Source organism: Brassica napus, chromosome C7, assembly GCF_020379485.1.
Source record: "Brassica napus cultivar Da-Ae chromosome C7, Da-Ae, whole genome shotgun sequence".
Taxonomy (NCBI): Eukaryota; Viridiplantae; Streptophyta; class Magnoliopsida; order Brassicales; family Brassicaceae; genus Brassica; species Brassica napus.
The window spans coordinates 31171573-31185995 of NC_063450.1; the positions used below are offsets into that span (position 1 = coordinate 31171573).

The 14423-nt window shown below is 31.7% G+C and overlaps 1 protein-coding gene and 1 non-coding gene across 2 annotated transcripts; both read left to right on the forward strand.

Moving 5' to 3' along the window:
* Positions 1-9531: 9531 nt before the first annotated feature.
* Positions 9532-11068, forward strand: LOC106444218 (fasciclin-like arabinogalactan protein 13). Its single transcript, XM_048763744.1, has 2 exons — positions 9532-10513; positions 10904-11068. The coding sequence occupies exons 1-2, from the start codon at positions 9836-9838 to the stop codon at positions 10979-10981; spliced, it is 756 nt and encodes a 251-aa protein (XP_048619701.1). The 5' UTR covers positions 9532-9835; the 3' UTR covers positions 10982-11068.
* A 2592-nt stretch (positions 11069-13660) lies between these two features.
* On the forward strand, positions 13661-13775 carry LOC125591037. Its single transcript, XR_007327024.1, has one exon. It is a non-coding gene; the product is annotated as a U5 spliceosomal RNA (small nuclear RNA).
* The last annotated feature ends 648 nt before the right edge of the window (positions 13776-14423 follow it).

Here is a 14423-nt window from a genome sequence, read left to right on the forward strand (position 1 = left end):
AGACTTGTACAATTACATGGATCAAATGCAGGAGAAAAAAATAAATAATAAAGTTTTTTTTGTTTATTATTTATTTTGTACATCAATAAATGTAAACCAAGATTATTTTAGAAAGCAATAGTATTTTTTAGAAAGCGATGACATCTCATTTCCTTTTATGAAAAGGATAACTATAAGGGAAGGGGAGGGTGAAAGCTGTGTTCGAACATCCCACTTGAAGGCCAAAGGAAAAGTTATAAACCACTATACTAAAGAGACTTTGGTTTTATTATGGCGCCCCTAAAATATATATAAATTCGGGCGCCCAAAGCTCGGGCGCCTAAAACCCACGCTTTATGAGCTTTAGGCTAGAGCCGGGCCTGTGTCCATCATGTATATGTTAGCATCTTTAGCTGCGTAAAAGTCAAATGCTTGAGAATGTCTGCTCAATCATGGATGGAACGTGCGTTTATCTTGATTGTTTTATATATAGAGGAGAAGATCCTGCGGAACTTAGATTTATGCTACAAGGAGGGCAGAAAATCTCCAATGTTTGTTCTGAAACTAAATACCTTCGTTCCCATCTTGACTAAACAACTATGCTTCTAAAATCCTGTTCTTGGTTATATTTGTTTTAATATTGTAGAAGTTGTTGCTGCGGGAAAAGGTAAGAGTTCCCTCGCAGCTCCAAAGAAAACGGGCCTGGTTTTGTAAGCCGCAAGGCTCTTCATGATATCACATTAATGTAAAATGGAACATAATCTATTTTTTCTTTCCAAATGTCAACCACTAAACATACGCAATGCACGTTTATTATCTTTATGTTTTATTGGTTGTTCTATTACGGTCTGATGATTTGACAAATGTTTTTATAGTTTTTATATAGTAGGTTTCGTATGTTAATATAAAATTATTTTAACTAACAATATGGCAAATTAACTACATCTATTCCACTAACATTTTTCCAAATTAACCCATTTCTCAAAAAAAAAAAAAACATTTTCCCAAATTGTTTACAAAAAATAGTGTCCTAAATATCCGTACTTTTTGAAAAACAATTAATCATTGTTTGAAGTATTAGAAACCAATTTTTTGCTAACAAGATTTCAAAATAAAATATATTAATATCATTTAGATTTGGTAACCAATACCTATAGATTTTTGGAATTTGAAACAATTTTTTAATTCGAAACAACTTGATATGATAAAAGAATATATACAACTGATATTATCATACTCCAAAATTCAAGGATATATATTGATACTGAATATTTATTACTTACCTAAATAATTACCTAAATAAATGCGAATAATCTCGAAAGTTTAACCGATTTCTTGAGTATAAATATTAAAGATTAAAGTGAAATATTCAAAATTGAGTTAAGTTATGAATTTTTTTAACAAATCATCAAAATGTGTAACCATAAAATTAAGTAAAATCTAATGTCCAAAATACAAATGAAGACAAGTTTTTATATTTGGTTACAAACATTTTAACTGTTAGATAAAATACTTTAGAAATTCTGAAAAGTAATACTAGGGCTGGGACTTCGGATATTCGGTTCGGGTTCGGATAAGATCCGATCGGGTCCGGGTTTTTCGGATAAATGAATTCTGTACCCAATGGGTACTTAGTAAATTTCGGTTCGGGTTTCGGATCGGGTACTACCGGTTTCGGGTCGGTTCCGGGTACCCGTTTCTTATGTGAATTATATAAATATTTACAAAATAAAATAATTATATACCAGTTTTTTATTTATTTATTTTATTTTTTAAAAAAAAGTTAATAGAAATCGTATATATATTAGTAATATGTATTAAATACAACGAAGTTGAACTAGTCTAGTGGTATTGCAGTTGTTGCTTTGCCTATCCAACCCGGGTTCAACCCTCGAAAGATACAAATCTATGTTTTTTAAGCATAGAATTCGGGTTAAACGGGTACCCGTACGGTTTCGGGTAAAAACCGGAACCGAACCGATACCCATGGATAATTAACACTAATACTCATCGGATAAATTGCCTAGAACCGAAACCGAACCGAACCGGTCCATTTCGGGTCGGTTCCGGTTCGGGTATTCGGTTATGGATAAAAATCCCAGGCCTAAGTAATACTATACTTCTCTAGGTTAACTCAAAATTGTATAAACAATCATTAATAAAAAAATTTACAATTTTCCCGTTAAAAAAATTAAAGAATATAACATGACGCATGAACACAATTTATAAAATTTAATGTCTAACCAGATACACAAACATAATTTTTAAAATAAAATATATAACAAGAAATAAACACAATTTAAAATTTTAGTATCTATATAACAATACAAATCAATAGTTGACAACAAAAAAACAATACATATAATAAATTATAAATGAAAACTCCTACGCAACCTCGCAGGTTAGAATTTAGTTATTTTATTTTAAAATAAGGAGGATTTTTGGAGATGCTAGCATTTGCATTATATTCCTTATCGATCTTTGCAGTTTGCAACAGCGTAATCGTTTTTTTTTCTCTGCGATACGTTCATCGAACTTGGATTGATCAATTTTCTTAAATTTTGTCTTTCTATTACAAATATGTTATCATTTTTTTTTTCCTTTTATAACAACAAACTGTTTTTGATTTATATGCAAATTTAATGTTTTTCATTAAATCATCATTTTCTCTACCAACCCACACAATAAACATTTAATAACTAAATCACAAAAGCTATTTTGTCAAACTCATATATACAAACGAAATCAAAAGTTAAGCTCGAAATTAAAACATAGATCAAAAATAGTCCAAACTAATAAAATTTACCAAAGATTGATCGCTAATTTTTCTTGGCTATGTTTTGGTTTCTTTAAATTTTAATAAAGATAAACCAGGCTCAGTTCTAATAAAATAAGTGGTATTTTTGAAAAGAAATTATTTGTTATAGTTTTGATATTTAGCATTCCCAAAACTACGTTTCTAGCGATTTTATATGTGGTTATAAACAAAAGATGTAATTTTTTTTTGCTAACTAACAAAGATGTATTTAAAGATCCAAAATAATAAAAAGCAAAATTATTCCAAATATTGAATAGATATCATACAAATAATTCGTTTGTGTGCTATTTTTTTAGCCGGCCTTGTTCGACACGATTTGTAACAGTTGATCAAATATTATTCTTTTACAAAAAAAACAGTTGATCAAATACAATTAAACAAAGGTTTATCGGCGAGATAGCCATATATCTGAGTGTGAAATTAAGTGAATAGAACTGGTTTTTACATAATTAAATATCAATTTTTTTATACACAATTCATCCGATTATGCCCTTTTAAGTAGTAGGTTGTCAGTTTTTTTTTGGTAGGAAGTAGCAGGTTGTCAGTTGCATTTTGTAAAGTGACACATAAATATTATTTCAAATGAAAGAAGGAGAAAGAAGGAGGAGCGATCCACATATACTTTTATTAATCACATACATATTCTATATCACTGAAGTTGTATAGGATTATAACTTCACCTACAACCCCTAAATACTAAATATATCCCAACTTTGATCTCTAATCTCACTCCAGCCCCTAAATACTAAACCCTACTCTTTATCAGTAAACCCTAAACCCAAATATAAACCATAAAACAAAATATAAATCCAAAATTCAAATAGAATAGAACAAAATAAATAACATAATACATATTAGTAAAACTATGAAATATCTACGAATGCATGGAATAAGTTAATGATGACCCCTTACTTTATAAATACTAAACCCTTACCCAAATATAAACCCTAAACCCAAATAGAATAGAACAAAATAACTAACATAGTACATATTAGTGAAATTATGAAATGTCTATGATCACATGGAAGAAGTTAATTCTGATCTCAACCATACCCACTCATATTTTAAATACTAAACCCTAAGTTATAATCACTAAACCCTAACCCAAATATGAATCTTAACCCAAATATGAACCCTAAACGCAAATATCAAAATTTAAAGAATATATAATATTATGTAATATTAAATTATATTATGTAATATTAAGCTACACAATATAGATCATAGTACGATTTTTACAGGTTCAAAAACATGTAACAATAGTTAGAACTTAATAAAATTATAAACTATATATCTAAACAAAATATAACACTTTTTAGTAACCGTCAAATAGAGTGAGACATGATAAAATAGTATAGTAAAAAAAATGATGTAATTCTAAAAATGTCACGAGTTACTTTGCACACAGTTAATAGTTAAGAATTTTTTATTTTCTTTTTTACAGATTACACCGGTTGGCTTTGGGAGCAAAACAGAACTAATAAAATAGAATGTATGAATGTATGAATGTATGTAAAGTTCAAAAAAAAAAAGAATGTATGTATAGATAAGATTGAGCATTTGGCTATTTACCCAATTATGTGTCTGACTGTATTGCACATATAGCGCAACAAAACTGGAGTAAAAGAATTTAACGCCCATTTACTCTTCTTTTCCACCAATCAGATAGAAAACAAGTAAAAGAATCTAACGCCCATTTACTCTATTTTACACTGTTTATGATACACAATTTTACTCTACATAAATGTAGATAAACTCGGCTGGATAAATATTTTCACCTTTTCTTCTTCTTTATTTTTTATCTCTCATTTACTCTCAATTCAGCTACTTTCCACCAATCACGCCCTATGTCTTTTTCCCGTCAAACAGCCTAATCTAATACAATAAATTCGGTTTTTTCTCTCCATCGGGGGAAAATAAACACGTGGCACTTCTTAATTCCGTTTGGTATTAAACCAATTCGATTGGGCCTAAAATAATTTCAATGGCCCGTTCTAGCAACAGCCCACTACAACTTCCAAACCTAGCTTGGTCGAGCAACGACTCCTCCATCACCTTCATCGTCCCATCTGGAAAGTCATCGGTCTCTGCAACTCGGCGTTACTGTGTAATGATGTTGATCCACTCTAAATGATTCAATTCGGTTCTTAACTCATTATTTAATGAGATATGGTATCGTTCTACATCCCTTTGTTTCCCCTTCATAAACCTTCAGTCCAACCATAATCGAAAACCTCAGTCGAAGAATATAAAGCTATGGCCATGAAACATGCTCAGCCCTCTGGCAAGTCTCCTGTCGAACGGTGTGATCTGAGGTTAGAGATTTATTCTTTTTGGCTTCTGAAGTGTGATTAATGTAAACGGTAAATGCTAGTTCAGCTTAATATTAGCCACTCTTTGTGTGTTTGTTCTTCAGGATATAGAGAGAGAGCATAGAAGGCGCGAGAGTTAATGATTGTGGACATGATCCTGCTTGACGAGAATGTAATCTCGTCGACTTATGACTGTTATATACGTATTTTGCGACCCCCGGATTGTGTTAATTTTTGGTATGTTCTTCTCTTGCAGTCAACTCTTATCCAAGGGACGATCCACTCAATACTTTCAGGCGTCATCTCAGTGAAGGTTCTGTGTATTCGCTTAGTGGATTTGAGGTCACACGGAGCAACAATAATTTCCCACTCTCTGACTCCCCAGTCTCCATTCGTTTCAACGATAGAACGTCCTTCGCAGAAACAACAAACTCGAAGAAGGATATTCCCACTGAGCTTTTTCGATTCCGCAGCCACGAGCAGCTATGAGCATTGGCTAATACGAACAGACAACTACCATATGTATATCTCTTCTCTTCCGCATAAAACTATCGCCATTAGGTTCAGTCAACTCTGTTAAGGTCTTTATGCTTTGAATTTTTCTAGACATTGTTGGCAGAAAAGAATATTTTTCTTGTGGTCACCTCTGAATGATTGCTTTGTGTCTTTTTCTTTTGCAGCTGAAGCGTGAACTGATGTACCTATCAATTGTTATTGGAACTGGGTGCAGCGGATATTGCTTACTAGCTTTATCACCCCATGTAATTATTGTTTTTCTTCTTAAAGTCAATCATAAGATTAAGAATATATTTGCAAATAAGATGATATAGATACGAAGTTGGCCAGAGGTGATCAGTTTTGGCTTAACCCATCCATAGTATAATACCATACTGATTATAGTTGTCATTGTAAGTCAGACAACACTTTCTGCCTCATTTTTATTATTTTCTTGCAAAACAAAACCTTTTTCCTTCTGCATCTCCTCAATGGGAAAATATAATCAATTTGTTTTGTATAATAAAGAGTAGCTAACTGTGCTATGAACGGTTGGATAGTGTTTTTGCACTCCCCAACACTCAAAAGCTCTAACCAGTCTATACAATGGCTTAACTTTGCTCCATCATTTAATTATTCATGAGAAACTGTGTGTTTAAAGAAATATTGTTTTATCGAAACAGAGTGCAGTCAGTTATGGAGTTGGAGTTCTTTTCAGGTTAGTGCTCTATTTTAATGGTTGAAGAAAAATATACCTCGAGATTGTAATTTATAAGTTCTGCAAGATACTACCTCGTGCACAAAGAAAATATATCATAACAATAAACCTATGGTGGGATCTTACGAGACCAATCAGAGAAGAAGCAAACCTAAGAAGAGAAGAACAAGGAGAAGAAGAAAAGTACAAAGAAGTCGATTATGATGAAAACAAAGAGCATAGAGAAGATGGAAGTAGTAGTGGAAGAGGAAGACGATGATGATGGAATTGATTAGCAGCAACTGTGTTGCTTACAGACACTGAAGTTCTCAATTGGGAATATGCATTTGGAAATTGCGAGGCCTAACCTTGTGAAACTAATAAAACCTTCAAAGGATTTGGACGGTTTTACAATGCCAACAACCATCCGAAGAAAGCAAGCGTGAAGGAAGAAGTGTAAACTTTTTATTAATGTTTGACCTTTATATAAATAATCCGAGAAAGTTGTGCTTTCGTAGTTTCTATCGTTTTTAGCAAGCTCTTAATTTGTATTCCTAAGTTTATTCATCTCTTCACTGAGTCTAAGCACATTATTATCTTATATATTAAAACAAAAGTCACAACTTTAACTCATGTGCGATTTTAAAAAAAATGAACCTAATATATTTATTATTAAAAAGTCATGTTACTTTTAATCTCTAATCTTATCATTATTATAAGTTTAAATAACTCACTTTCTAAATTATAGGAACTAAATAATATGTCTATAACACAATATTGCTACATTATAGGAACTAAATAACAATCAATCCTTTTCAAGCAAAAAAATTAATCAGGAAACAACCAATTCAATAAAAAATATACGATAAAATTATTATGTTTTAAAAGTGATAGACACACCTCATATATATATTATGATATATACCAATTTAGAATTGAAAACTGTTGTGACGGATGTGAGAAGATACAGATTAACAGATTGATAAACGATAAAGAAAGATACAGAGATTTAACGTGGTTCATCACTAACGGCTACGTCCACGGTAAAGAGAGTATTATTATTGATAAAGATGAGTTTTCAGAATACACTTCGTGCTACAGAATAGGATAAAACCCTAAAGGTATATATAAGAAAACGTTAAATGAAACTTTCCATATTTCTTGGATTTTGGCAGGAGCGCCCGCTCCATGCAGCATAGAACGCCCGTTCCATGTCGCAGAGCGCCCGTTCCATGTATTAGGGAACGCCCGTTCTCTGCCAGAGATCGCCCGATCCATGACGTCTTAAAACAAATTGTTATGCTGATAGAATAAAATATTATCTGTTTATCCTTGTAGTTGGAGGTCTTCCACTCCCACGACATGCCGACTTGTTAATCCCAGGCTGTCACTTAGCGAGCCTTGTTCTTTTGTCCCTCCATTCATTTTCTTCTTTTACAACATACAACAATTCAAACACATTTTCAGTTCAAAAAAAAAAAAAAACAATACAAACACATACACCACATACGTGCGGTCTACGCGTGTATGTATACGTTCAGTATTTTGGATATAGATAGATATGCATGATGCAAATAAATCTTAACTTACAAAGCTGACATGGAATGGGCCAGATAACAAAATAAGAATTTGGCCTAATCAATTAAAAAGCAAATAAAACTAAACTAAACAAAAAAGTATGTTTTGACAACGTGTTTTCCATATATTTTTTTGTTTAAAATCTTAACTTTTTCTGTTACAAAAAAAATCTTAACTTTTTACAAACATGTTATTCTTACTACAGTTTCTTCTTCTTCTTCAACGTGTATCACAACCCCAACATACAGTGTTATAGGTAATTATTTTGTCTCAGTTATATTATTATTATTTCTTCTGTTTTATGATTTTAGTTTTTTTTTATTTTCATGATATCAAATAATTTTTTTTATGATGTGAAATATTGTTCGCTCCCAACTTTTAATTTGTTTCAAGACACTTAATGATGCATAATGCATGATGCACTATTTAATTCACAGTAGTATCTATAGTTCACCATAGACGAACCTAGTAATCTCTATATAGATTATCTAGTTTAGAAATCTACAACTACAACACATGGTTTAGTTAACTGTCATTCTCTCAAAATTAAGTCTGAATTCCGCATATATATTCCTAATTAAAAACAGTAATTTTTTTCTAGTTTAGAAAATACTAAATTTTTGTTAATAACAAAAGCGTTTCATTATTAAATTCAATTATACTAATATTAAATGTAATATATACGAGTATAATAAATTATCAAGTCATACTTCTCTGTAAGACAACTAAGTACCCACCAACCATTAGTTAGTCGTGGGTATTGGTTAGTCTCGGTTGCTACCCTAAAACCATATCCAATAATTGGTTTCAATGTTTCCTTTAAAATTGAACTATTTTCAAAATTTTCTAAAGGAAAAAGGAAGTAATATTTTTTCTAAGAGAAATTTCATAGTTAGCCATTTTTATTTTTTTTCCGATAAAAGAATCTATAAGAAAGAAAATGATCAAAGTAAAATTTTTCCTTCTTTGATTCTTCCTAAATGGAATCAGAATTTTTTGAAAACAATATTTTCATGCTCAATGTTAACCTTTGGAAGTGAATTTTCTCTACTAACTTCAAATGGTAATTCAAGATCACGAATATCCTTAATTGTCATATTATGTAAAATTATACAAATCAATTATACTATGTATCACATATATATTTTTCTAAAAACAAACTAACTATTTCCCAATTAAAAATCGTGATTAGAAAGCTTCAAAAGCATGTTTCATACATAAATTTAGCAAAAAAAGCATGTTTCGTATCTATATGGCAAACTTTTAATATATTTAAAATATACTTTTGTATATTTATTATTTTAAATTAATTAGATGAAAGTAATAGTATAAAATTTATAATTAGTTGGAAAATTTTAATACAGGTCATTTATTTAAGAAAAATTAAAATTAAAGACTAGTTTATCATTAAAATTATTTTTTGCGAAAGTATTTTTTCAAATTTGAAATAAGAAACAAAATACCATTAGCCCACTTGAACAAAATTTCTTAAAAAATAAAACAAAAAATGAAAAAATGAGACGCTATCAAAGATCTAAATATTTATATTATACATTAATGGTAAAAGAAAAAAAATCATTTCGTTGTTAACTAACTATGTACAAATGTTTTTGTATTTTGAAAAATATTTTTAATAGTAATATATTACATTTATCGGGGAAAACAACTCTATACAATTTTGATGTCAGTTGTGTTTGTTATTTATGGTAAAGCTAGAAGTGATCACACAAGGAATCATACATAGCTTAAGAGATAAACAACTATATTGAATAGTAAATTCATAATCATATATATGATTGTGTAAAGAATCAGATTTTTGTCGGCAAATGATAACTTATGCCAATACCATCTCATTACAACCAGACCACAACTCATAGGTAAACATTTTTTCTCATCCATATAAAATCATATAACTCTCGACCTCTGCTTCCCATTAAACTCAAAACTTCAAACGCAATGGCAACCATTCATCTAACTCTAGCTGCTCTCCTCATCCTTGCCGCTGTCTTCCTCTCCACGGAGATAACTGCCCAGCCCGCTGCTCCAGCTCCTGGTCCTGCCGCTCCGACCAACATCACGGCGATCCTTGAAAAAGGCGGTCAATTCGCTACTTTTATCCATCTTCTAAACACAACACGAGTCGGAAACCAAATCAACATCCAAGTCAACAGCTCATCAGAAGGCATGACCGTGTTTGCACCAACAGACAACGCTTTCCAAAACCTTAAACCAGGAACCCTAAACAAACTAAGCTACGACGACCAAGTCAAACTCATTCTTTACCATGTTAGTCCCAAGTTCTACACATTGGATGATCTTCTCTCCGTAAGTAACCCGGTAAGGACTCAAGCTTCAGGACGAGACGGCGCGGTATATGGACTTAATTTCACCAGTCAAGGGAACCAAGTCAACGTATCAACCGGTTTCGTTGAAACACGTGTCAGTAATGCATTAAGAAAAGAACGTCCTCTTGCGGTTTACGTGGTGGACATGGTATTGTTGCCGGAGGAGATGTTTGGAGAAAACAAGGTCTCACCAGCGGCACCTGGTCCAAAATCAAATTCTCCTGATGTCTCCGATGACCAAGAGAAAGCAGGGGCTCCATCGGATAAGCAGGGCCGGCTCAGATGTATTGTGGACCCTAGGGCGAGATTTAAAATATGCCCTTTAGTTATTCATTGGTCCAAATTAAATCACTCAATTTTCATTATTTATTTTTATATGTGTATAAAACCCAAATCCACAAGAAAATTATAAAAATGATGTACTATCGTCTACCGCAATGGTCCATAAAGCCCAATATGTTGAACATAAATTTGATGTTTTTCCTTTGACATTGCCGACAAACAATTATATTAAAAATTTAAAGAGGAACTCGGTTGGAACAGTTTAGACAAGGCCCTTTAATTATTCAACGATTGGAATATATGGGCCCCTATTGAACGTTGGTCTTGGCCCTTTTGTACGTGGACCCTGGGCGGATGCACTGCTGGCCCCTGTCCTTGAGCCGGCCCTGCGGATAAGTCTGGCTCCGGTGAGATGAAGGCTGGATTAGGGTTGGCTCTTGGACTTGTTTTCGTATGTTTGAAACTCGTCGTTTGATTTGGGTTTCTATATGTTTTTTTTCTTAATTTGTTTTTATATATTTTATTTTATTGTGGATTGTTATAAAAGAAATTTTGTTGGATATGATGCATGGATTGAAAACTGAAATAAGAGGTTAAATTTCAAATTGTGTATATATGATTATAGAAATTTTGATGTAAATCTTATATATTAAAACAGAATTCACAACCTGATTCATGTGTGATTTTTTTTAAAAAATGGACCTAATTGACCTATTTCTACAGAGTCATGTTACATTTAATCTCTAATCTTATCATTTAAATTTTGGGCTTACCAGAAATTTTTATTGGGCTATCAATAATTGGATTTAAACAACAGATGATCCATTGAATTTATAGATAGTATAAATTAAATATATACTCCCTCCGTTTCAGATTATTTGTCGTTATAGGGTAAAATTTTTGTTTCAAAATAAGTGTCGTTTTATAATTTTAATGCCAAATTTATTGATTTTATATTTTAATCTATTTTGTATTGGTTGAAATATGGTTGGGTGTATTGGTAATGATGTTTTTATCTAGTAAATATACAAAATTAAATATTTTCTTAATCTGTGTGCCGAAGTCTAAAACGACAAGTAATCTGAAACGGAGGGAGTATAATTTAATGTTGTAATACTATACCTCCATATGTTAATTATTTAAATATTTTTCGATGTTAAGTTTTAAAATTATAAAGATTTTTTTTTAAATAACAAAAATCATATTATCTAACAATGATTAATCTTTACTACCTTAAACCAATGAAAATAAATTTTAAACTATATAGTTTATTTTAAAAATTAAACAAAAACTAAATGTTTAATTATATACTCGATAATATAAATCTATGAAGCGAAAAGTTTAATTTTTTAAAAACTTTCTAAATTTGTGAAATGTTACAATATCTTTGAATATGACAGTAAAACAATATTTTTCTAATCTTTATATATATAGTTACGATTTGAATAATGAAATAATAATCCGAAAATATATATATAGAAGAAGATACAAATACATGTGAAAGTTTGAAACAATCTATTCAATGGAAAAAATATACCGTAAACTTATTATGTTTTAAAAATTGATACACACATATATATTATAATATATACCAATTTAGAATTAAAAACAAAATGTTTATATAAAAATAAATGAAAACAAAAAACCGCGCGGTTGTGCGGGTGGAGATCTAACTTGATCTTAAAATCGAAAGAAAATCGTTCCAATTAAATTAATTTAAAAACAGAGTAAAACAAAACGTGAAGAATCTCACAGTTCATAACAAACGACTACTGAACATTATTATGTTTAGAACTTTAAGTGTCACCAATAAAAGAATAATAAGGTCAAAAAGGAAAGAGTTAGAAAACAAAATGATAGCAACGAAGATTGTTCATTTCCTAATTTAATAAAATATCTTTGTTCTATAATATTTTAAGTTAGAAAAATGAAAAGAAACAAGAAAAAATGTATTTTCTTATAAATGGTTTAAAGTTTTGGAACGAAGATGAATTTACGATTCTCACTCTTTTTTTGTCACCATAATTGGTAAAGCTCCATATGTTCTAAGAGGTTGCTTATGTATTGGCGCAGCGTATCAACGGTAACTCAGCTCAAATCTTAGGGATTTAGGTTAAATCTCTAGAGACCTGACTTCTTGTGTCGATGAATTGAATCAAATCGACGCAAGACTCTCGTATTGATGAATTTAATCGAATCAACGCAAGGCTTAAGAGAAACTCTTGTAATTTAGACTATCAAATCTGATTATCAAAAGCAATATTACAAAGACTTATATAAGTCATAAGAGTAGGCAAAATCTCCAAACTCATCTAAAAATAGGAAAACTTAAAAGAAAAGTTAAAACCATAAAAGGAAACTTAGAAAGAAAGCCATAGAGGGGTTGCTTGGCGGAGAAGGTATTATGCTGCTGCATCATGTATGAAGAAGATGATGACTAGAAATTTCATTCATTTTATTCTTTTTCTTGAGTAATTTGGTCACGGTTACCTTATATATATGAAGTCTAAAATTATACATGGGTAAATCATGTGTCATCAATCTAATACTCAGTAAAAACATTATAATTATCTGTGGTTATGATTAAAAACTCATTTTCCGTACTGCACTTTCAGTTAAAACTCATGTTCTACGTTCTTTCTTGCTAGCTATGTTTTTGTCTTTTTTTTTAGGTGATGACCGTTGCTCAGAATCAGATGTTCAAAATGGGAGTAGTTTTGGACTGGACGTTACTTCATCTTCTCTCAGTGTCGGATCACATAATTTCTATACATTAGGCTTCCACATCATGTTGCCCACGACAAAGTTCTTTTCTGATTTTGTCAAATGATGAGAATTATCCATGTTGTGTCTAAAATAATTGAACCAAATGCAACTCTCTCTCTCGGATGTAGTGGGTTATCCAGCTCTAAATGCTTAGTTCTAGAGTGGTATTGCAATCCTTTGTAGACTTGTAGTAATCACCAAAGTGCTGTATTAATTTATTTGTATTTTACGAAACTAATATCAAAAACGTTCCAGTGGCCCAGTATCACCTACAGTCCACGAGGCCTTTTAACAAAGAGCTTCCATATCCCACATCGGAAAGCTAAGATGGCTGGTACTGGAGACTGTTGTATAAGTAGATTTCACACTCCTGCGGTAGAAGTCACGCAGCCATGTGGTGAGCACAAAGCGAACTATTCTTTCGCCTTTTACTAAAGAATACCGTGTGCTCTCCACGCCAAGTGGCATACGCCTATTTTTGGTGGGTTTCTGCCTACGGGTGGGCCCAAACACTAAGCAGTTTGAGTTTTGTTTTAAATCATATTGAAGATAAATTGTGTTAATAATCTAATCTCCCAGCATTGAAACTATGGAGAAAGTGTTTAGTGCTGAGTAAGGCAAGGGCAAGCACAATACCACTCGAAGTGCAGCTGCAGAGTCAAAAGATACACAATCAGTAGATCATTTCATGGCTTTGTCAATTCCTGAGCTGTGGGCTTAAGTAGAAAATACGTTGATCATGAAAATTCAAAATAACCAGGAACAACCATTGACATAAGCAGTCCCTAACCAAGCACAGGGTAGGATCTCAAGACTGTAACAGAAATCACTATGAAATCATCTGATATAAGTCTACCAGAGAGAACACCGGCTGATTCAATCATTTCAGCATCAATTAAGCTTATACTTAACTTTACCAACTAATTATGTGTGTTGGTGTGTAGTAGCCATGTTTTGTTTCCAAAATACTTCTCGATAATATGCAGACCACTATGTGTTACGTAGTATGCATAACTTATTTGGTATAGGTGAGGTTGATGAGTGTTACACTGTAAATCAAATGAGACTTGGTATATTGACTATTAGATTCTTTAATAATGTTCGATCCCTGTTTGTGTTATCTAAAAAACCCCTATGCCAGTATCTCTGTC

Excerpts from the sequence above, each read along its gene's own strand:
- LOC106444218 (XM_048763744.1), top strand. The coding sequence starts at position 9,836 with ATGGCAACCATTCATCTAACTCTAGCTGCTCTCCTCATCCTTGCCGCT. Across the intron at positions 10,514-10,903 it reads AGGGCCGGCTCAGATGTATT|TCTGGCTCCGGTGAGATGAA; the intron begins GTGGACCCTAGG and ends CCTGCGGATAAG.